Below are 25,849 nucleotides of genomic sequence, written 5' to 3'. Positions count from 1 at the left end.
ATTAATGAACAGTCCACAATCAGTGAGTGTCTCATTATTCTGCCCTCATTGTCACATTCAATAGGATCATCAGTGATTTGACTGTTGCAGATTGCCTGTGTATTTTGGGTTGACTTGTCTCCTAGCTTTTTTCCCACCATAGAATTTGAAGCATATAAATTTAGTCAAGTGTCATTCTTGCAACCCTATTTCCCTTTTCTGGTCACACTTGATACTGGTATTCTTTTTGTTGTGATGTTACAGTTTATAAATATCCTGGACAGATTATCACAGCAAAGTAGCTGTAGTAAATATATTGAGGTGCACATTAAATTAAACTTTTAACAAACATTTAGTTTGTCATGAGAACTAACATGTTTTCCATTAACACTGGGTGTCACTATTGCAGATATATTCATAGTGAGAGATTCCGCAATGATAATGAAACTTAAAATTTATGCTTCATTTCATCATCTCATTTGCACATTTATTTTTATATGATTAGTTCCAAGCAATATTTGATCATCTCCAGATCTGTGTAGGTGTGTAAGCAACCCATCATATCGATATGGAACACCACATCAGATGTGGATACAAAAAGCTATTCATCATAAAAATAAATGTACAAACAAGATTGTGCAATAAAGGATAAATTTTAAAATGTTAGGTGTCACATGACACTCCCCACAGCCCATCTTTGTTTGGACATGCTCTCTATACAGAACAGCAACAGAATTGCAAAGTCTTCAGAAACACTGGAAATAAAGTATCTGATAATTTGTATGAGGGACGTCTTGATATTTGCCATTTGTCAATATGCAGCCCACTTCCAAACATGCATTATAAATGAATGAGAAAAAGTCTGTTCATATAGCGGAGATGCTGAGGCACCGATAGGCACAACAAAAGACTGTCACAATATAAGCTTTTGGCCAACAAGACCTTTGTCGAAATTAGACAACAGCCACACTCACTAACACACACACACACACACACACACACACACACACACACACACACACACACACACACACACACACACACAGCAGCCTCTGGCAGCTGAAGCGACACTGCGAGCAACAGCAGCAGTGCATGATGGGAGTGGCAATTGGGTGGGGATAAGGAGGAGGCTGTGGTAGGGATGGGGAGAGAGAGCAGGGTGGGGTGGGGGACCGTGAAGTGCTGCTGGGGAGCATCCAAGAACGAGGTGGAGAGAGAGTAGGGCAGCTAGGTGCAGTTGGAATTCTAGACGGAGGGCAGAGGAGAGGTGAGTTGGGTGGGTGGGGGGTTGGGTAGCAGAAAAGAAGAGAAGTAAAAAAGGCAGGGTGCATTGGTGGAAAGAGGGCTGTGTAGTGCTGGAATGGGAACAGGGAAGGGGCTGGATGGGTGAGAAAAATGACTAATGAAGGTTGAGGCCAGGAGGGCTACGGGAATGTATGATATATTTCAGGGAGAGTTCCCACCTGCGCAATTCAGAAAATCTGGTGTTGGTGGGAAGGGTCCATATGGCACAGGTTGTGGAACAGTCATTGAAATGAAGGATGTCTTGTTGGGCAGTGTGCTCAGCAACAGGGTAGTCCACTTGTTTCCTGGCCAAGTTTGTCTGTAACTATTCATGCGGACAGACAGCTTGTTGGTTTCATCCCACATAGTATACAGCATAGTGGTTGCAGCTTGGCTTATAGATTATGTGATTGGTTTCACAGGTAGCCCTGCCTTTAATGAGATAGGTGAAGTTTGTGACTGGACTGGAGTAGGTGGTGGTTGGAGAATGTACCGAAAAGGTCTTGCATCTAGGTCTGTTACAGAAATATGAGGCATGAGGTAAGGGGTTTGGAGCAAGGGTTGTGTAGGGATGGATGAGTATATTGTGTAGATTCGGTGGATGGCAAAATACCACTGTGGGAGGGTTGGGAAGGATAGTGGGCAGGACATTTCTCATTTCAGGGCACAACAAGAGGTAGTCAGAACCCTGTGGAGAATGTAATTCAGTTGCTCCAGCCCTGGGTGGTCCTGAGATACGAGGGGAATGTTCCCCTGTGGCTAGACGGTGAGACTTTGAGATTGTGGGAGACTGGAAAGGTAAGGCATGGGAGATTTGTTTTTTTGCAAGGTTGAGAGGATAATTACAGTCAGTGAAGGCCTCAGGGACACCCTTGGTATGTTTTGAAAGGGACCACTCGTCACTGCTCAACCAAGGGTGGCTATGCTGTATGGAATGGACTTCTTTGGTATGGAACGGGTGGCAACTGTTGAAGTTGAGGTATTGCATGTGGTTAGTGTGTTTGATATGGACTGTGGTACCGATATTGCCATCTTTGAGGTGGAAGTCAACATCTAGGAAGATGGTTTGTCGGGTTGAGTAGGACCCGGTGAAGCAAATGGGGGAGAAGCTGTTGAGGTTCTGGAGGAATGAGGATAGAATGTCCTCACCCTCGATCCAGATCGCAAAGATGTCATCAGTGAATCTGAACCAGGTGAAGGGTTTAAGATGCTGGGTGTTTAGGAAGGCTTCCTCTATCTGGCCAGGTTGGCATATGATGGTACCATGTGGGTGCCCATAGCTGTACCCCCGATTCATTTGTAGGTAATGCCTTCATGGGGGAAGTAATTGTGGGTGAGGACATAGTGGATCATGACAAATAGGAAGGAGATTGTTGGTTTGGAATCAATCGAGTTTTGGGAAAGGTAGTGTTCAAAAGTGGTAAGACCATGGACATTGGGGATGTTAGTGTAGAGGGAGGTGGTATCAATAGAGACGAGCAGGGCAGTGTGTGGTAAAGGGACAGGAATTGTGGAGAGTCGGTGGAGGAAATGATTGGTATCTTTTATACAGGGAGGGTAGGTTCTGGGTAATAGGCTGAAGGTGTTGGTCAACGAGAGCAGAGATTCTCTCAGTGGGGGCACAGTAACTGGCCACAATGGGGCATTGTGGGTGATTGGGTTTATGGACTTTAGGAAGGATGTAGAAGGTGTGAGTGCAGGAAGTGGTAGAGATGAATAGAGAGGTGGACTTGGGGGGAGGTGATGGGATGGGCCTAAGGATTTGAGGAGTGGCTGGAGATCCTGTTGGATTTCTGGAATGGGTTCACTGTGGCAAGGTTTTTAGGTGGATATATTTGACAGTTTGCAAAGTCCTTCCTGCCAGGTAATCCTTGCAGTTCAAAACAACGGTGATGGAGCCTTTGTCTGCAGGTAGGATCATAAAGTCAGGATCAGTTTTTAGATGGTGGACTATGGTCCTTTCTGTAGGTGTAAGGTTAGTTTGCACTTGGAGGGATTTGGGGAATGATGGTGAGGCAAGGTTTGAGCTTTAGAAATTGTGGAAAGTAACTGGGGGTGGGGGGTAATTTGGGGTCAGTGGGGGTGGATCAAGGTTGGATGGATGAGTGAACTGAGCCAGGTAGGATTCAACATTGGTCTGACTCAGTTCACTCCTCCATCCAACCAAGATCCACTGCCCCTGCCCCCAACTCACTCCCTGCTAACTTTCCAGAATTTCTTAAGCCCTAAACTTGCCTCACCGTTATTCCCCAAAGCCCTCAACATGCAAACTAACTTTACACCCACAGAAAGAACCACAGACCACCATCTAAAAATTGATCCCAACTTTGTGATCCTACCCGCAAAGGCTCCATCACTCTTGTTTTGAACTGCAAGGCTTACCTGGCAGAAGGACTCTGCCAGCTGTCAGATACATCCACCTACAAACCTTGCCACAGAGACCCCATTCCAGAAATCCAGCAGGATCTCCTGTCTCTCCTCAAATCCTTAGACCCATCCCAGAACCTCTCCCTGGAGTCCCATCTCTCTGTTCACCCCTACCACTCCCTGCACTCCTAACTTCTACATACTTCCTAAAGTACATAAACCCAACCACCCACGATGCCCAATTCCGGCCGGTTACTGTGCCACCACTGAGAGAACCTCTGCTCTCGTAGACCAACACCTTCAGCCTATTACCAGGAATCTACCCTCCTATATAAAAGATACCAACCATATCCTCCACTGACTTTCCACAGTTCCTGGCTCTTTACCACACAGTGCCCTGCTTATCTCTATTGATACCACCTCCCTCTACACTAACATCCCCAATGTCCATGGTCTTACCACTGTTGAACACTACTTTTCCCAAAACTCTATGGATTCCAAACCAACAACGTCCTTTCTAGTTGTCATGATCAACTATGTTCTCACTCACAATTACTTCCCCCTTGAAGGCATTACCTACAAACGAATCGGGGGTACAGCTAAGGACACCTGCATGGCACCAAACTATACAAACCTATTCATGGGCCAGATAGAGGAATCCTTCCTAAACACCCAGAATCTTAAACCCCTCACCTGGTTCAGATTCATTGATGACATCTTAGCAATCTGGACTGAGGGTGAGGACACACTACCCTCATTCCTCCAGAACCTCAACAGCTTCTCCCCAAGTTGCTTCACCGGGCCCTACTCAACCCAACAAACCATCTTCCTAGATGTTGACTTCCACCTCAAAGATGGCAATATCAGTACCTCTGTCCATATCAACCTACTAACCACATGCAAAACCTCCATTGTGACAGCTGCCACATGTCCCATACCAAGAAGTCTCTCTCATACGTCCTAGCCACCCGGGGTAGTCGCATATGCAGTGATGAGCGGTCCCTCTCGAAATACACCAAGGGTGTTACTGAGGACTTCACAGACTGCCAATTATCCTCCAAACCTTGTACAAAAACAAATCTCCCAGAGTCTCACCGTCTGGCCACAGAGGAGCATTCCCCTCGTAAATCAGTACCAGCGAGGACTGGAGCAACTGAATTACATTCTCCGCCAGGGTTCTGACTACCTCTCGTCGTGCCCTGAAATGAGAAATGTCCTGCCCACTATCCTTCCCACCCCTCCTACAGTGGTATTTTGCCATCCACCAAACCTACACAATATACTTGTCCATACCTACACGACCCTTGCTCCCAACCTCTTACCTCATGCCTCATACCCTGTAACAGACCTAGATGCAAGACCTGTTCTATACATCCTCTCACTGCCACCTACTCCAGTCTGGTCACAAACTTCACCTATCCCATCAAAGGCAGGGCTACCTGAGAAATCAGTAATATAATCTACAAGCTAAGCTGCTACCACCGTGCTGCATTCTTTGTGGGCATGACATCCAACAAGCTGTCTGTCTGCATGAATGGCCACCGACAAGCTGTGGCCAAAAAACAAGTGGACCACCCTGTTGCTGAATACGCTACCCAACACGACATCCTTCATTTCAATGAAGGTGGGAACTCTCCCTGCAATATATCGTACATTCCCGTAGCCCTCCTGGCGTCAACCTTCATTAGTCATTTTTCTCACCCATCCAGCCTCTTCCCTGTTCCCGTTTCAGCACTAGACAGCCCTCTTTCCATCAATGTACTCTGTCTTTTTACTTCTCTCCTTTTCTGTTACACTCCCCCTACCGGCCACCCCATCTCTCCCCTGCCCATCGTTTAACCTCCCGACTGCACCTAGCTGCCCTACATCTCTTCACCTTGTTCTTGCATACTCTCCAGCAGCACTTCACTGTCCCCCACCATATCCTGCTATCCCTTCCCCTGTACCAGCCTCCTCCTTATCTCCACCCAATTTACACTCCCACCATGCACGGCTGCTGTTGCTCGCATTGTGGCTTCAACTGCCAGAGGCTGTAATCTTGTGTGTTCCATCCTGGATTTTCCATTCTTTGAAAAAGTCTGTTCACTTGCAAATGCCTGTCATTTAATAAACAGTTAGAAACAAATTTTGTTTCAATTTGTTGAACTTCAGCAACTGCCTCAAAGATTTTTTTATTAAATCAGTACACTTTAAAAATATTGTTGATGTCATAGAGAAATGCTTACTTTCTGTGTTCTAAAAACATCAAGGATATGGAATATAAACCAGTTATATGAATTTACTTGTACAAGCGTTAATATTCTGTATAGACGATACCAAAAGTATATTGAAGTACTCATCATCGTGGTAGTGATACTATGTTTCAGTGAAAAGAAAATGCAGTGAACAGTGTTTCTTCCAGCTCCAGTAAATGAATTGCAATATAGTGTATAAATTAAAGATAAGCTAATACCATTCAAATTTCTTCTATTTGTGGTGTTAATGAGATACCATTTTTTGTTCATACTCATGAAATTCTTCAGACATTAACACATGCACTAACATATACATATGAAATGTTTGCAAGGAAGCAGGTATATGCATGAGGGAAAATCCTGTCATCTTATGACTTAATATCTCTACCACACCCAGCGACGTGGTGCAGTGGTTAGCACACTGGACTCGCATTTGGGAGGACGATGGTTCAAACCCATGTCTGACCATCCTGATTTAGGTTTTTCCATGATTTCCCTAAATCACTTCAGGCAAATGCCGTGATGGTTCCTTTGAAAAGGTATGCCTGATTTCCTTCCCCATCTCTTCCTCATCTAATCTGACTGACGTCCGCCCCCGGTAGCTGAGTGGTCAGCGTGACAGACTGTCAATCCTAAGGGCCCGGGTTCGATTCCCGGCTGGGTCGGAGATTTTCTTCGCTCAGGGACTGGGTGTTGTGTTGTCCTAATCATCTTCATTTCATCCCCATTGACGCGCAGGTCGCCGAAGTGGCGTCAACTCGAAAGACCTGCACCAGGCGAACGGTCTACCCGACGGGAGGCCCTAGCCACACGATATTTCATTTTTCTGACTGATGATCTCACTGTTTGGTCCCCTCCCCCAAATCAGCCAATCAACCCATCATCACCACAGCCTACTATGCTAGCCTTTCACACCACATTAACTGTTTGAAAAAAATTAATGAGGCATAGATAGAAACTCAAATGAGAAGTGGATTAATAGTCATTTATGGTTCCATTTTCAGGAACTCTTGCCCGCGAAAATTTAAGATAAATTATACTGCTGTCCCATGAGCTGATCATTTGCTTTTATGTCATTTGGTTGTTATTCTCTCTCTAATCCTGACTTTAGATCTGGAGAGCAAACATAAGATAAGTGCCAGCAAGCTAATAAATATTTGATTGCCCTGGCTAGAATACTACTATTAGACGACAAATGTGAAAAGAAATAATCAAGTAAGGGATAAAGAATGAAAAGAAATAATCAAGTAAGGGGCAAAGAATTGAAGACAAAAACAATCATGAAATATAATAGTAAATGGAAAGGGTAAAAAGGTTATGAAAAGAAGAAATATACATGATTTTTTAAAATTATTTTTCAGCCACAGGTCACACAAGTGCTATTCTAACCAGTTTCAACTTCCTAACAAGTTGTCATCAGGAGACTAGGATAACTTAAATAGTAACTTATCGAAATACAACTGAACAGGTCTTGAGAGGTTCTCTTTGTCAGATTTCATGTAACAGGAGGAAGAAAAGTGAGAAAAATGTAACAGTTAATACTCTGTGAACATATTGACAGGGAAGTAAAATTTTTTGAGCTAGGTTGGGTTATGTTATGATAATATCTTCATGGGGTGTCTTAAGACAGCAGTCATGATCTGCTGGAGTTGATTATAAAAATATAGCTGAAACTTGAAATTGGCAACATTGGCATTTTTAACATTTTCTCAAAACATAACATGACACTGATGAAATAGCTACATCAAAACATAACATGACACTGATGAAATAGCTACCTCTTTCTTGTCAAGTGCCACTTCGTTAAATTTTCATTGTGCAGAAAGCTATTCTCTTTGGGTTATGGTTCTCATAGTGATTGTACAGACAATCAATACATCTCCAGAAAAATGTAATTACATCAAATCAGCTGTGTTTTGACATATGACTGGTCCACTGGCCTTATACTTTTTTAGATCTTAAAGGCAGTATCTGTCTCTAACCAATGCCATGAATTACTTTGTGTTTTTCACTGGAGGTTCCTATATGCAATATAATTACATTTATTCAGGAGTCTCTCAGCTGGTTAGTATTTTAACAAGACAACGAGTTTAAAAGTACAACATATATTTCTATTCCAATCATCACACCATTATCTTCTTGCATTAGGGCCTTCTAGGGAGTACATGCCCATTTCAATTCTTAATCCTTTATTATTCTTTCCTTTTCTTCCAGAATTACTTCATTGTTCACTGTGTTTCTTTTTCCTCTCTTCAATCACTTTGTGTCAATTGTGCTTTCCCTATTGCCTGCAAATCCTTCCAGTTTTAAAACTTTATCCTTAAAAATTATCTCTTTCGAATGCTACTACTTTTCTTATGTTAGTCCTATCTCAACCTATTGTAACCTCTTGAATCCAGGTGGTAGTTAATTTCTTTTCCCCGAGAAATTTGAAACTCTGTGTGATGAGACTATTGTCATTCATTCTGTAAATATGTCCACAGAATAGTAATCTCTTCTTGCTTATTGCTTCTGATGTTTTCTGTGCTCTGTTAAATTTCATCATTACTTATTAATTTCCTAAATGCTGCCTTTTTCTGAGGACCTACTATTTTCCATATAATTCTTTTTTCTAATATTTCTAAGTAAATATGTCCACAGAATAGTAATCTCTTCTTGCTTATTGCTTCTGATGTTTTCTGTGCTCTGTTAAATTTCATCATTACTTATTAATTTCCTAAATGCTGCCTTTTTCTGAGGACCTACTATTTTCCCTATAATTCTTTTTTCTAATATTTCTAACTCATCAATCATATTTTTTGATTATAGACATTCCTTGGCATACAGGTATTCTGGTTTCACTACCATGTTATAGAGCTTTATTTTAAGTTTTTTAGATAAACACTTTTTACTGAAGGTATTATTACTTATAACATACACCTTTTCTGCGTTTTGTGTCCTTTCCTCTAAACCAGATTTTTCTAATCTGTTTACTTGAATAGTCATCCTGAAATATTTATATTTTTTGCCTTTTCTTTTAGCCCAATATCTGTTGTTACACATTTTGGAGCACTTTTTATGTTTGTCATAAATTTTGTTTTCTCTTCTGAGATTCTTAAGTCTGCCCTGTTGGCTGTTTGTTCCAGAAGATTGTCTTGCACTGATGCATCTGTCAGGCTTTCAGACCACAAATCATCCACAAATGCTAGGAAAGTTATTACCTCCTACATTCTCATAACCCTTCTGGCCTCAATCTTTGTTAGTCACTGTCCTCACCCTTCCAGCCCCTTCCCTGTTCCCATTCCAGCACTACACAGCCGTCATTCCACCACCACAACCGGTTTCTCTTTATGACTCTCCTTTTCCGCCACTCCCCCCTTCCCACCTTTCCTGCACTGAAGCTGCTGTACACAGTGTAGTTTCATTTGCTTGAGACCGCAGTCGTGTGTGAGAGTCGCATTTGCGTGTGTGTATGTGTGTCTATTGTTGAAGAAGGCTCTAATGGCCGAAAGCTATAATTGTGCCTATCTGCGACTCAGCATCTCCGTTATATGGTGAGTAGCGACTTACCTTCTCATAATATTGTTACATTCCATCCTGGATTTTCTATTGCTTGATTATTACACCTGGTTCTTTCTCCCAAGCACAAATGGTGTTATTTTCGATTTTTTTTCAGTGGAGATAACCGTTGCGTTGCCTGACATGTGTGTTTCTTGAAAGGTCTTCTATCAGCTTTGCTATTTAACCATTTTGTTATATCTAGATGTAACTTGTGTTCTTTTACTTTCTCCTTTTTATTTAAGCATAACATCAAAATTTTGTCTTCTTTCATAGTCTTTTGTTTTCATTTGTGTAACAATCCATTGTTTTTTTATGTAGGCTCCTGCTTTCTGAAAAGCCACCATTGTATATATTTGACTGACTCACTTTTAAATTTTGACTAGGTTTATTGAATGTTGCCTCATTGTATGTTCCCCATCCAGGTGAATTTAGAATTCATCCTTTGAACTATCTGTGTACACCCATTCCTTCTTTTAAATTAACACCAAAACAAGAAACAAAAAACTTGTGGTTCATTATTTCTTTTGAGCATTGCAGTCAATGTGCCATTACTATCACTTTTTCTGTTTAATGTTTGCAGCTTTCATTCTGGGTTGTCTTGTTTACATATTAGAATGCTTTGAATATCACATAATGTCACTGCTTTCCCTCTTGTTCATATGTGTAAAGATAAAAAAAATTAGGCCACAGACTGTTTGGTTGCTACGTACCAGATATGTATCTCTCTTATGTTTCGTTTTGATTGTTTCTTTAGTTGAAAACAAATTGTTAGTTATGTGATATAGGCACTTTTCTGTGTAGTTTCCCTTCTGCACCACCTAATTGAGACGGATTTGTCATCATCGGCTGCTGATGTGCCTTCAGATCATAGCTGCAACGTGTGTGGCCAGGTGTTTGGTAGGAAGGACTCCTTGGCACATCACAGAAACATCCACCGCGGCTTGACAAGATGCCCTGTCTGCAGCAAAGTGTTCAGTCGCAGATACACTATGGTGTCTCACGCCCTAATAGCCCATGGTGTAACGCTTAGTAATCAGTCTACATTAAAATATTCTCTTATCCAGTAATTTGACTGCCATGTAAGAATATTTCATACATACTTTTGCACTAACCAGTTGCAATATGACATTAATATTGTATATTTATTTGTATCCTGTATTATGTTAGATTAATAGTATAGCACTTCACATGATATGTATTTCTTCATTTACGTAAAATAACTCTTCTGTAAATTTGGTGCAATAGATTCGTAATGGAAATTGTACTCGTATGATCTGCTTTTGGAAGTCGATTTCTGTTTTTAGTCTTAGATGCATGTAGAACAGTTATTGACCAAACAGAGTTAATCAAGAGATGATAATCAAAAGTGATGCCGAGAAAAGGCAGTTGAAGCTGAATCTCATATCATTGGAGAGGGAGGTACCTTCAGGGGTTCTCCCTACACCTAGATCTACATCTGTACTCTGCTAGCTACCATTTGGTGTGTGATAGAGGTTATGTAATGTTCCAGAATCACTTTCCTCCTCCTTGTTCCATTCACAAATCCACAAATTGTATTCAGGAAGAGAGGCTATTACTACCTGTCTGAATGAACTTCATTTTCTATCATTTTAGTTTTGCTTTTTGTAATTCACATAATCTTTCTTGTAACATACCCAACTGCAGTTTCTTGAGCATCTCTGTAATGCTCATGCATTGACCGAACAAACCCATGGAAAGTTATAAAACATTTTTCGAATATTTTCTTTTTCTCCCATTAATTCAGCTTGGCAATGGTCTCAGACTAATGGACAGAACTCATAAATCATTCATGTTAGGGTTTTGCTTTCAATAAATTTGAGTCTGGCATGGATTTTCACCCTGATTAGATATCTGTAGTAGTTCCACCTCAAGTTTCGTCAGACAGGTAAGTCATGATATTTAAGAGTTGTGACTAATCTCTGATCTGTGATTGTGTGGTGAAATGATATCAATTTTTTTCATCTATTTATGAAAATTACATTTATTTATCTTTGTAGTCTAATGCCAGCCCTTGCACCAGATGCTGATTATCTGCATGTCCCTCTGTATTTCATAACTCATTTCTAACAATGTCACCTTCCTGTACACACCTGTGTTATTTGTGCATTGCCTTTACGACTACATGTATTATCCACCAGGCCATTTTTATGTATTGTGAATAGTGCTACCCTGTCACACTATCTTGAGGCACACCAGATGCTGCCTTCACATCTAACAAAGCTTCTCCATTAAGAATGATATACTTAGTTCTGTTTTCTAGGAAGTCTTCGATCCATTTGCTTTGTATGGTATTCCATATGCACATATTTTTTTTATCTATATAACTTTGTGCAACCAATTGAATAGCTTTCTGGAAATCGAGAAACATGGCATCAATCTGAATATGACTATCTACTGCTTTCTGAATGTCATGAACAAAGAGAACAAGGAGGGTTCCATACAATTGGTGCTTGCAGGAATCTTATTGATCCCTATGTAGGAATTGTTCAGTCTTTAGAAAAGAGTTGTGATCCATCTCGTGGCTTAGGAGCACTTACTCCCCCCCCCCCCCCCCCCCTTTTTTTCTTTTCCTTCTGTCTTTCTTTGTTTATGTTTATTTTTTTCTTTCAGGAAAGTGGTATGCTCCATGGTTCAAGTGACTTGCAGTCTGCTAATAATAAGAAGGAGACTTTCATCTATTTTTCACATCTATGCTCACTTATTGCTGTCTGCCATTTTCACGTTCATGGGACAGTTGAATGCAGAGACTGAGTTGTGTCCTTTGGTAAAGAAGTTTCAGAAAAAATCATTTAGTGTTTCAGTCTTGATTTTAACTTACCATATGAGTCTCACTTTCTCACCCCCCCCCCCCCCCCTCCACCTCTACCCTTGTGCACCATTTTTAATCCATAAAAGTTGAATTTAAACAATTCTATACGAAAAAATGCATATCTTGTACAAAAATGATAGGACCCACAGAGGCAGAGAGCAAGCTGAAGTTTTATGAAGCTTACTACTTACGTGTTTACTTCTCCACTTGTTAAATAATAAAGTACATATTGCTTACCCCATCCATCTAACTGTCATTTCTGAGTGTATTTTGTATTTGTATTTATTGTAAAAAGGTAAGTTATATTGAGGCACTAATATGACTCTAGTAGTCAAATTCTCTGTAAAATCTTAAAACAGTACCTTACACTGAGGTGGCAAAAGTCATGGAATACTTCTTAAGATTGTTTCAGACCTCCTTTTGCCCAGCATAGTGCAGCAACTTGACATGGCATGGACTCAACAAGTTATTGGAAGCCCTCTTTGAAATGTTGAGGCTTGCTGCCTCTATATCCAGCCATAATTGTGAAAATGTGGCCAGTGCACGATTTTGTGCACGAAATGACCTTTCAGTTAAGCCCCATATATATTCATTGGGCTCTTTGTTGGACAAGCCAAATTATTTGCTCGAATGCCCAGACTGTTCTTCAGACAAATTGTAAACAATTGTTCCTGATGACATTGCACTTTGTCATCCATAAAAAATTCCATTATTGTTTGGGAACATGAAATCAACGAATGGCTGCAAATGGTCTCCAAGTAGCCAGACATAACCATTTCCAGTCAATGATCAGTTGGACCAGAGGACTCAATACATTCCACGTAAATACAGACCACACCATATGGAACCACCACCAGCTTGCACAGTGTGTTGTTGACAACTTGGATCCATGGCATCAGGGGGTCTACGCCACACTCGAACTGTACCATCAGCTCTTACCAGCTGAAATCAAGACTCGTCTCACCAGGTCACGGTTTTCTAGTCACCCAGAGTCCAACTGTTATGGTCAAGAGTACAGGAGAGGTGCTGCAGGCGATACCTTGCTGCTAACAAAGGCACCTTTCTTTGGTTGTCTGCTGCCATAGTTCATTAATACCAAATTTCACTGCACTGTCGTAATGGATACATTCATCATACATCCCACACTGATTTCTGCAGCTATTTCACACAGTGTTGCTTGACAGTTAGCACTGACAAATCTGCACAAATGCCGTTGCTCTTGGTCATTACATTAAGGCCATCAGCCACTCCGTTGTCCATGGTGAAAGCTAATGCCAGGAATTTGGTATTCTCAGTACACTCTTGGCACTGTGGATTTCAGAATAGTGAATTCCTTAATGATATTAGAGGAGGAAAGTTGCTACTCACCATATAGCGGAGATGCTGAGTCGCGATAGGCACAGCAAAAAGATTCACACAATTATAGCTTTCGGCCATTAAGGCCTTTGTCAACCATAGACACACACGCGCACACACACACTCACGCAAATGCAACTCTCACACATGCCTGCAGTCTCAGGCAACTGAAGTGTGGTTTGAGTTGTCTGAGATTGCAGATGTGTCTGTGAGTAGCATTTGTGTGTGTGTGTGTGTGTGTGTGTGTGTATGTCTATGGTTGACAAAAGCCTTAATGGCCAAAAGTTATAATTGTGTGAATCCTTTTGTTGTGCCTATCGTGACTCAGCATCTCCGCTATATAGTGAGTAGCAACTTTCCTTCTCTAATATTGTTACATTCCATCCTGGATTTTCCATTGCTTGAATTCCTTAATGATTTCCATTTCCCAAGCGTGTAGCTCCAACTACCATTCTGCATTCAGAGTGTGCTAATTCCCGTCGTATGCCCATAATCACGTTGGAAACCTTTTCACATATATTGCATGAGTACAAATGACAGCTCTGCCAATGCACTGCCCTTTTGTACCTTGTGCATGTGATACTACCGCTGTCTGTATGTGTGCATATCGCTGTCCCATGACTTTTGTCACCTCAGTGCAGTTCCACATTTGGTCATTGTATGGCCGTCTGCCTTGTGTGTAATAAGCAGCTTTCTTTATGCTATCGCATATAACGTGGACCTAATAACACTTTCAATCAAATGTACTTTCTCTAATGGAAACTTATACGTAAAGGTGAAATTACTTGAGAATGATTGCTTGAGCTCCTTATAATCATTCGCTACTTACATTTTTTTTAAACTGTTATTGTAAAATTATCTACTTATGTTCATCTTTACAAGTTAGGTCTCAATTTTTTGAGAATATTTTATTTTCATTAGAATTTTTGTGTGTAAATTGATTGAAATTTGTGAGATTTGCTGAAAGATGTTTGGGTAAAGGTGGGAAAGCAATAAAACCGTGATCTGCCCCTTGGTATCCTCAAAATACTGTACTCATATTCATTATACACCACCTCCTTTATTGCCCATCTATGTTGAATGAGTCCTCTACGTGATGATATTTGTATGTACCGCATTTATGTCTGTCACCTTTGCAGTAATCGCTCATTACCTTTAACAGTTAAGCAGAAGTTTTTTAATACCCCAAAAGAGTTTCTGGCTTTCTTTTTTACTTACATTGCTTTTATGTTTTGTGTCTACAAAAATGGTTCAAATGGCTTTGAGCACTATGGGACTTAACATCTGAGGTCATCAGTCCCCTAGAACTTAGAACTACTTAAACCTAACTAATCTAAGGACATCACACACATCCATGCCCGAGGCAGGATTCGAACCTACGACCGTAGCAGTCACGCGGTTCCGAACTGAAGCGCCCAGAACCGCTCGGCCACCAGCGGCCGGCTTTGTGTCTACATAATAAGTTTGATACAATAGCATCATAAGTGGCTGTTGGTGGGGTGACTCTAAGCATTACAATTACAACAGATGAGCTACATTCAGACTACCAACAATATTACATGATGGTTTCAGTGATGGTCGGTTAGATTTGTGAATCTCTACCATGCTCTTTACAATGGTTTGCAGAGTATAGATGTAGATATGATGGATTCATTTGAAGTAATTTTCTTTATACTAGGGACCTGTGAAAGGTAAACAGCTTTCAAATGACTCACGTAATTGATTAACAGAAAAGGTCTCAATTGAGATTCCTGATGCACTCTGTTTATAATATTCAGTCAGTCTTTTTTTATTTGCATCAATTACAAAGATTTGTTTTCTGTTGGGTAAATTAATAATGCCAGTCACCTATTGACTATCCCACAGTGTTTAGCTTTATAAATATTATTTTGTGTCAAAACTGTTGGTTAGATTGATGTATGTGATAGATGTGGAAGCTGATTGCTGACATAGCATTCAGGCTTAAAAGTCTTTCCAACTACTCTCACATCAGTGTGGGACATTGAAATTTATATCTTGGGGATAAAGACATAATATTGTATTGTAATTATAGTTAAGTGATAAAATAGCTGCTGTGTTCTAGCAAATGCATCTATTCTTAGCAACAGTGTAATGTATAACAGAGTGCCTCATTTGATACCTTGAAAACTGTAATAAACATTTTCTCCCAGGAGAACTTTTCTGCAAAGGAGCAAGAACTATGATATAGGTGAACACACCATAATTGTCTGGGGTCATACAACTAGTCGTTGTTGTTGTCTTCAGTCCGAAGATTGGTTTGATACAGCTCTTCATACTAATCTGTCCTATGCAAGTTTTTCCATATCTGTATTACGACAGCAACCTTCATCCACTTCAACCTGCTGAGTGCAGTCTTCCATCTTTATAAAATTGACTATTCATTGATACCTGTCGAGGTGTTGCACAAAATTATCCCCTGTTTTAGTCAAGTTGGCTCATATAGTTTTTTCCTTCTCATTTTGTTCTACCTATTTAATCTCCAGCACTCTTCCCTAACACCGCATTTCAAAACCATTTTGTGTCCTCTTTTTTGCACTGAGTGTTGCCATATTTCACTTCCACATAAGGCTACATTTCAGAAATCTATTTTCAGAAAAAACTTTTTAACACTTAAATTTTTATTCAGTATTAACAAAATTGTGTTTGTCAGAAACCCTTTTCTTACTGTCGCTGGTCTTCACCTTGTATCTTCTTTAGTTCTCCCTTGGTCAGTTATTTGACTGCCTAAAGAGTAAAAGTCACCTACATTGCAGATTTCATAATTGCAAATATTGTAATAAAACTAGAACACACAGAATGAGAGTAACTTTTTACCGAGTCAGGTGGTGCACTGCTTAACACACTGGACTCTCATTTGGTAGGACAGTGGTGTTCAAATTCCCATCCAGCCATCCAGGTTTAGGTTTTCCATGGTTTCCCTAGATTGCTCCAGTCAATCTGGATGATCCCTTTGTAAAGGATTTCCTGCGTTATCATTTCGTAATCTGAACTTGTGCTCCGTTTGTAATGAGTGTGCTGTTGACAGGATACTAAACTTTAATCTTCCTTCCTTTTAGCTCAGGCATACTGATTGTGGCCAAATAACAATGAACTCCTGTGCTAAATGACGTGCCCTCACAACGAAGAAATAGATCAATGGCAAAATTCATAATTTTGGCATTTTTGTCAAAAATTTACGGCTTTGTTATCAGTATCAATATTTTCATTATTGGATCTGTAAACCTGGAAAATATATGTTTTTTAATGTCATCCTGTTAGGGGATTGTTAAATTCATCGTAGCACAAATATTGCCATCTTTTATCAACTACACATTGGTTTATAGCATGTTGATTTTATTTGTTAACTTAATTTCCTTTACATTCACAGCCCCTACACTTGCCCAGTATTGCCCAGTGTGACTGTATTATTATTTTTTGTTGTCTACTCAAGTACTCTTTTATGTTCGGTATGATTAGTGGCATATGCTATCCTGTGGTTTTCTTTCGGGCAGAATGTTTTGAAATATGCCCTGTAGGAACTGCAGAAGTGTACTCAGAAATTATCTCTTTGTTTTTAATTATTTCAGATTTAGATTAAAGTTGAGCCTTAAAGCATCTGTAAGATTTTAATAGCACAGTGAAGACCTTTACCATACTTTTGAGATGTATAATCACATATTATCAAAACTAATATTGTATCATCTCGTGCATAACGACAGTATACTGGTACTATTCTTTATGTTTAAAAATACAGAGCAAACCAGCTGTAGCCTATAGTCTCTCTGATGTCATTCAGAAGAGAAGCGTTTCGCTCTCTCTCGTCTTTTAATTTTTCCATGGTAAGGTGGAGGCTACTGTACGAAGGGTATTCTTGTATTACGGGATGTGTTGGTCCTATCATTACAACTGTTAGGAAAAATCTGTTCTATTTTTCTTCTTCATATGTTCATCTTTGCTTGTTTTATTCTCCATATGGATATATGGAGGTTAAGATTCAACTTTTGCAAATATACTGTATGTTTCACTATTGTATTGCCTGCTTGGGGTATTATGAAAATTGATGATTTTTTTAATGTGGGTTTCTATCAAAGTCTTTTGGTACTTAAGTGTCACTGAAAAATCAAGAATCTTAATTTGTATAATAATGATCATTGGTGCTACAGGGTCTGTGTAAGTGATCCCTGATTGTCTCGTGAACTTGGCAGTTGCTGCACACACATGAGAAAGACCTAGGGATATCTTTCCAAAGAAAGAAAAAATTATTTATTTTTCTGTTGTAGATATGTTGCTGAAGTGTGCACATGTCAACCGCAATTCTGCCCCAAGAGAGGTTCACTGTTGCCAGACTTGTGGAAAAACATTCAGAAATTATGAATCTTTTTGCAAGCATATGCCTGTGCATGAAGGAAAGACTCGGTGCCCCATATGCCAAGTGGTACTTTGTCGAACGTCTTACGTCAAACAGCATATGGTAACAGTGCACCATGTTGTTTTGCAACCAGAACCAAACACTAGTGGATCAGAGTGGACTGGCAGGCAGTGACACTAGGCAGTATATCTTTGTTGGTTAGATAAATGTGGATATATACATGAGAATGTGGGTGTAATAATTAGTTGCAAAAAATATACGACATATTGTGTTTTACAAAATGTATAGTGTATGTAGCTTTTCTGCATCATTTTCGTGAATATATTCTAGGTTAAAATAGTTTGAACATTTTTATTGTGTAATTTAGTTTCATTATTTGCATGTTACATGAATCATAATAGCGACCTCTCGCTGTGATTGAAACAAGTCAGTTTTATAATTATCGTACATTTTCTCGATGAAAAAATGGAAATTTGTGGCCCATTTATGTGACTCTCTCTCTCTCTCTCTCTCTCTCTCTCTCTCTCTCTCTCTCTCTCTCTCTCACACACACACACACACACACACACACACACATTCTTCTATGGAATAGGAGTCATAATGAAAGTGTTATCTGAAGTTAATTTTAGTATCTATGGCCTCACTGGGTAGGTACTCTAAGATTTTTATGAATGAATAACTCTCTCCTTTCTGTGCCACACTAAGGTTGAGTGAAAGATAGTGTAAATAATTTCTTCTTGTAATATATTTATGAATGTTACTGTTGTTACCAGCCTGTGATTTATTATTGACAACAAACGCCATAAGGGAGTCAATGCACAGTGAGAGTTATTGGTACACCCAACTGTTTAAAGAATTGTCTATAGGAGCTTCTAGAGTGGACACCACACTTGTTACGAACTTGTGTGTAACAAACATTTTCTTCCTTGATGACAAGTTATAAAATAAAACAGTGAAAATAGGAAAATTAAGCCAACTGTTTGACTATTTCCTCTCCAAAATCTGATTTATCCATAAACCAGAAGTGGCAGAGCCGAGAGGTTTAAGATGATATGTATCATGTGACTTCCATTCCAGATTCTTATTAATGTAGATATATAAGAATTTAGAATATTGTTTTATTTATTTACACTCGTGTTATCAGGCCTCCTGAATTGCATGTAATGTGTTCTTTCTCAGTTCAGCAACAGTCCATTTGCAGAGAACTGGTTATTAATCTTCAAGAAAATATTATTTACATTGTCAAGTTTTTAATCCTCACATGATATGCTTATTGCATACACGATATAAGATTACTTAATATAACAAGAACAATAGCGGATTCAGTGTTGTTTCTAGTTGTACTCCTGTAGTGATTATTCCCATTTTTGAAGATGATGTTTCAATGTGGATCCCCCCCTGGGTTTCTTAATTAAACTTTCTGGATTCTTTTAGTTCGATAAGATGAAAATCAGTTGCCAGCAAGATTCTTGATACCGTAGTATTTGAGCTTCTCTTAAAAAATATCTTTTGTAATATTTTGGAAGATGAATGATGACTTGTAAGTAGCCATATGAAACTTCCATATCTAAACCTTTTAAAATCCTGGGCAATGCTGACTTAAATAATTTTCTTGAAAGAAAAACACCTTACTACACTAAATTTTCACCTTTTCCAGAGAATGCCCATGTAGAGTATAATACACCGGGATATTCCATTCTTTTATTCTCCTTGAAGTATGTTGTCATGTCATTATTTTGTGGACTTTAAATACTAATATCTCCTCTTATGCCTCTGGTAAACAATTCAGTTCACAATATTAAGATAATTGTCAGTACTCCCAAAAAGGTTATGTATCTGCTACATAAATTAATGAAAAAGAATATTACCAACTCAGTGTCAACACAGCAATTTTTTTCAGTTAGTGTTTTAAGTTATGCAGTGAATCCCAAGACTCCAGGGAAACAGTAAGAGAACAAATTAGAAGCACTGGGGTGTAGATGTGGAGAACTGTAGTAAAATGACCTCCGAGACACTGTAAAAATAAGTCAATGAAAAAAGGTCACTGATTTAACATCATACAAAATAGAAAAATCAAATTGATTGGGCATCTAATTCAGCACAATAATTTTTTAAAGAATACCACAAAGAAAAAATCATGGGATAGGCACAGAACATCAATATTGCAGAGTGTGATCAGTGGAATGAATTGTAAAAGCTATAACCACAGGTTGCAGATGGCAAAGAATCACAGATGAACGCCTGCAGCAGCAACACATTGTCTTTCGTTAATGATGATGGTGGTCATTATCACAATGATTTCAGCAATATGGACATGATGATAACTGGCATTACTACAAAAATTGATGTAGCTAGTGATTACTTCTTTAAAAAATCTAATTGTGAATGAAAATTATGTTTATATGATTTGGTCACAAGACCTGTGTCAGCTACACATTTTTTACTTGTACTTTCTCTTTCATGCTAGGCAACACCGAAGTTTGGCCTCTACATTTTGTACTGGAATAGTCAATTAACAGAAGTAATTAGCTTTTTATAGGGAAGCTAGCATTACCTATGGAAATGTTTAAGGATAGTGTAGAGTAAGGATAGTGTAGAGCGGCTGTATGAAAGTAGCTTTCACACTTAAAATGTTAGCTTGTGATGGTGTCCTAAAGTTACAGGAAGGCAAAGTAGTAAAACTGTCCAGAATCAACAGCATTTTTGAAGATTCATCTCATGACAAATTTTTTCATGTTTAGTGTGTGTAAATTGCACACAGAAAAAAAATACAAAAGAAAAATTTTGATAATTTTGTTTATTGTCATTAAACAGACCAGAAATATACTTATTGAATGTACTCCAGGCCATGTATAAAACAAAAAGTCCAATGAAAACAGTGGAGGTGCTGTGAAAATACGTCAGTGTTCAATTTTAGTGTGATGGTTGGGATTCATCTGACATATTACAGACACATATAGAGAAATACCTTGTAGGAACTGCTCATATCATTATGTTTTTCCAGTTGCAAAATTTTATCAAATCTACGAGAGTCAAGAAAAGTAAATGCAGAACCATCATACCTTCAGTGTCATTTTTTCCATGAATGTATGCACCATAAACAGTTATGCTATGAGGATTGAGGATTGGTGTTACCAAACTAACATACTGTGATATTTGCATTTTTTATCAATATGAGTTATCGTCGTAATAGGTTATACAATGAAAACAATAACAGTGTACAACTGAAAATAAATCTAGAACAAAGATACATTCATTGATGAACAAAGAAATAAGTAAGTTTGGAAAAATTTAAAATGTGGCAACAGGAGTTAACTCTGGTTTCCAAGGTGAATTAGGAGTGTGGTACAGAAATTTTACAAACCTCTAGTACTTAATTAAAACGTGATGTTTCAGAATAAATGTGATTTTTAAAGTGCAAAGTAGAGTTAGCTGATGGTAACTGTGGTTATGGGGCTGTAAACAATAGGGACAGGTAAACTGTATATAAGTGTTACAGACATGAGAATAATTAGTACTTTTTGTGTTTACTAAAACAAACATGTGGTACCTGGATTTTATCAAGAGGATTATGTTTTAAAATTCTATTTTGTTTTACCAGATCTGTCTTCTGTTTCTCAGTAATTCTAATTTTTTCTCTACTATCCAAACTATGTTCATGTCTGTTATGTTGCAAAATTCTGGTAAAGCAACTTTTATTTTGAAACTTACTGCTTTAATCTGGTTGTATGCAACGCGTACAGTGCAAATAATGATACATAATAGGAGGAGTAAAGCAAACAAGCCACTTTATTGTTGGGGTGATCGGTTGACAGGCATATAAACAAGACTGAAAACATTTTTAAGCCTTAGGATGTTGTCATCCTTGAGAAAAGACATAGATATACACGTCTGCATGGCTTCATTGTACCAACTGACTGTGTTCTATCAGTGCTGCTGGTATCTTCTGTCTCAGTTAATATATTTTTTTTATTTAAAAAGAAAATTATGTATGGGAAGGGTATTAACGTGATTTCATGTTGAGCTCAACTGTAAGATTATTCTCAAATACTGAATTGGATACCGGCTTGTCGCATACATGGCAAAGTCTTTTTTGTGTAGGGTGTATCTCCAATAGCACTTGAACATACACAAAGGAAAGATACAATTGTACGATTTGCTGTTCCATTTTCAGTGGGAGAGCTCATGAGAAACTGTATTTACATATTGACACTGATAATGAGACAACGGAAAATCCACACATCTTTTATTTTCTGAAATTCAAGTTAATTCACTAGTTACGTCAAACAACCAAGCTGTATGTTACTTTTGACAGATTGGATGTGGGAGAGTTTGTCTTTCACTTGGTAGTATTTTGTAACTCCGCTGGCATATTGTATTGCAAATATTTAAAAGGTTCATAGAGAAAGACTTAAAATGATATAATTTTCAAGGTGATAACTACCATGCCAGGCAGTGGAATCCAGCACTGTACAGTAAAAACTGGGGATTAGAATGTTTTATGATAAAAGTGTGTTGTTACTGTTACACATTCTTGAAATGTCCAAGTTAAGTCTTTTACTGGAATAGGGTTATCTAAATTACATCGTTCGTTTGAATAAAAACATGAAATGAGCATTTTATTACTGCAGTCTATTTCTTTGTTTTTAAGCATCAACTCACTCTCAGGCAACCATTCGTAATACAGTTGTGACTGTACTATGATTGTAATCTAAACTTGAATACGTAAGTTGTTGTGATGTCCTTTATTCTAATGATGTTGATGAAATTTCACTTTTGATACACATGGAAATTTTGTTTTCTAGTTGGTGAAAGTTGGAGCATTAGTAAATACTGTAAGATGAGTCTTTGTATATTCCTGGGTTGGGGTTGGGTTGTTTGGGGGAAGAGACCAAACAGCAAGGTCATCGGATTAGGGAAGGGTGGGGAAGGAAGTCGGCCGTGCCCTTTCAAAGGAACCATCCCAGCATTTGCCTGGAGCGATTTAGGGAAATCACGGAAAACCTAAATCAGAATGGCCGGACGCGCGATTGAACCGTCGTCCTCCCGAATGCGAGTCCAGTGTGCTACCACTGCGCCACCTCGCTCGGTGTATATTCCTGCAATGTATACTTGTATCTACCATTGTATTGTTGTAACTGCATAATCAGTTTGCTCTCTCACACCAAACAACAAAAAGAAGTGATGGACAAATTGCTTTTTCACTTAATATATGTTACTCTCACATGAAACATACATTATACTTTATGCTAGATTTGTGCATTGTACACTGAGCAAAGTGATGCAGTGGTTAGCGTGCTGGAATCACATTTTGGAGGAGTGGACTTCAAGTCCCCTTCCAACCATCGTGGTTTTGGTTTTACACTGTTTCTGTAAATTGGTGAAGGTGAATCAGGCTGTAGTTCATTACAAAAATATTATTGTGAATGTCCTTTCCATGTGTGAGATAACTTAAAGAAACATAAAATTCTGATTTTGCTTTACTTAATAATGTCTTTTTTAATTTTTTCCCACACACAAATAACTTCTTTCATCTCAGGAAGTAATGTGTTGATGTGAAAAAAGCCCCATTGCACTGTGGCTGGGAGCCCTTGTTACGGTGCCAGTGTCTCTATAACTGGTAATGTCAGTCAGTTCAAAGGTTGGCAGACTGCAGTAGCATACCACCTACAGTGCTCAAACGAACAATATGCTTGACTCCATCTCTTCAACAAGACATTAAACTCTAATCTTCATTTATTGTGCAAGTGCTTCTTTGCCAGATCTTTCCTGTGTTGTTTACATATTTATGCATTTATTCTACTGAATTTACTAGTGTAACATGAAGTATGCAACCGGTTTGTCAGTTACAAAATATATCTTTAGCATACAGAATCATTAAACTAAAAGCTATAGCACATTGTTATTGGCTAAATATGTACAGACGTAAGCTTATACATGAACTTGAATAATTTGTCATACTGTATCAAAAGGAAAATTATCTTGAGAAGACTATAAAAATACAAGGATACAGACTGGTTGGCCACTGCTTATCTTCAGGACTTTGAATTCCAGTACACGTAGCAGATATGTTTAGGAGTGCAGACACTTAACCTAGCTTTCAGAACTATTAGGGATGGGTCGGGGGAAGATTACAAAGGAACAGCTGGTCGTTCAGGTTACAGGATGACAGGGAAAATGATGATATTTGTTTCTCCTTGTCCTCCTAACCAGTCCCTTCTTATCCTGTGGTCTGACTGACCTGGCATTCCCTTGTAACCTTGCCTGATCAACCCTTCTTTCCTCCTGGAGGAAAGAGCTATTAGTTGTACGTTGTATTTGTATTCCACCTCCTGAAGGTAAATTCTGGCAAACCCTCCGGTCTCTGCAATTTCTAGTACTTTCATGTAAACAGCTTCTGTTATGAGAATATCATACATCTCTCTTTTCTTGTTTTTTTTTTTAATCATAGTGCAGTCACAATGATGTAATTGGAATTAATATCCGATAATGAGCACGAGCTCAAACTACAAGGTGAGAAAATAAAAATGTGTGCAGTAAATTTGTGTATGTTGTATGAATGATGGTAGTATTATAAAATCCGTTTTTCACGCAGTTTCATATTAAATATAGAAACTCATAGTGACAATGCTGTGGTGGAGCTAATCATTTTCATATATCTTAGGATATGTGAATATTTTTCTGTTAACAGAGACCCTTGGATTGAAATTGTATAGCTTATACTTAAATCATATCAGTGCTCTGATATAAGAACAATCATAATAGTATCAGTAGATGCTATTTAAGTGCATCCCTAAAAATTAACTCTTAGCGGCTTTCAAAAAAAAAAAGGGGGGGGGGGGCGTGATGGCTTAGTTTAACACTCTGAGAAGATTTCTTGACAAATAAGAGAGTTCAGAGAAAAAGTGAAACCATTTTCCTGCTCTTCATTTTACAAATTATTTAAAATTGTGTAGCTGAGATGATATTGCATTTCCTTTCTATTTGCTATGTACGTTCTTGTTAAAATAACAATTCATATAGTTTTGACCAAGTTAGTAATTTATATTTTTTATTTATTTTTTATTTCCTAAATTGTTACTTAATAGTCCTCACAGTAGTTTATGCTTGCTGTTTTAACATAGTGAGTGAGTAATGATGCATTTGTCTGATTGCAATAATGTGCCTGTTAACAATAACTCTTGTTTTTCCTTACAATTGAACATTTTGGAGTTGTTATCAGTTGCTGATCATAAAAATGGGAAAAGACATTGTAAATGCAATAAAGCTTCAGGAAAGTAGTTGATTATTGCAATATTAGGAGGAAATTCATGTACTTATGAAAATTAGATTGTGAATGTACAATTACTTTATTGCTTTGTTGTGAAAACTTACTTTTTTCATGTAGTGGGCAGTAATGTTACCATGCCTTGTGTTCATGTGCTCATTTCGAATCTCTTTCTATTGAAACTAACATTGTGGTTGATGTAAAGCACATTTATTGAATACCTTTCTATTCATTTTATATCTGTTGAACAGTTGTATACCTCCTGTATTTGGTGACATGTTCGATATTATGAATGACAGTTTGAAAGTTTGTTTGTTTGGTAGCAGGATATTTTGTGTCTAATGTAAATACTGTTTTTGTAATGCATAAATATATTTCTGAACTAATACTACTTTTTCAAAAAATGTTTGTTTCAATTGTTATTTACATATTTATGAAATTAATAAACTAAATTGATCTGAAGATAATGGTGAGCCTTCATTGTTATTTACTCACTTTAATATCAACCCTATAATCTGGTGAGATCCTTCTTTCTAGGCACAACATTTTGAGCTACTTCTGTTTATTTTCCATCATTGTGCAATCCAATAATTTGTAATTCTTTATCTATGTTAATTGATATC

General features: G+C 38.4%; 1 protein-coding gene across 8 annotated transcripts in view; it reads left to right on the top strand.

The window, feature by feature from the left end:
* Positions 1-25,849, top strand: part of LOC126458388 (protein bric-a-brac 2-like) — a 419,174-nt gene that overhangs the window by 213,782 nt on the left and 179,543 nt on the right. The window contains exons 6-7 of one of the 8 annotated variants that reach the window (XM_050095381.1): positions 10,206-10,483; positions 17,871-18,008. The exons of 6 other annotated variants lie outside the window; for them this stretch is intronic. In XM_050095381.1, coding sequence (XP_049951338.1) covers positions 10,206-10,471 — 266 coding nt within the window. In that variant the 3' untranslated portion in view covers positions 10,472-10,483; positions 17,871-18,008. Of the gene's footprint in view, positions 1-10,205; positions 10,484-17,870; positions 18,536-25,849 lie in introns of those variants that run through there. One more of the 8 variants, XM_050095382.1, reaches the window with a different exon arrangement.

Source organism: Schistocerca serialis, chromosome 2 (genome assembly GCF_023864345.2).
Source record: "Schistocerca serialis cubense isolate TAMUIC-IGC-003099 chromosome 2, iqSchSeri2.2, whole genome shotgun sequence".
NCBI lineage: Eukaryota > Metazoa > Arthropoda > Insecta > Orthoptera > Acrididae > Schistocerca > Schistocerca serialis.
This window is presented reverse-complemented; position numbering and strand designations above follow the sequence as displayed.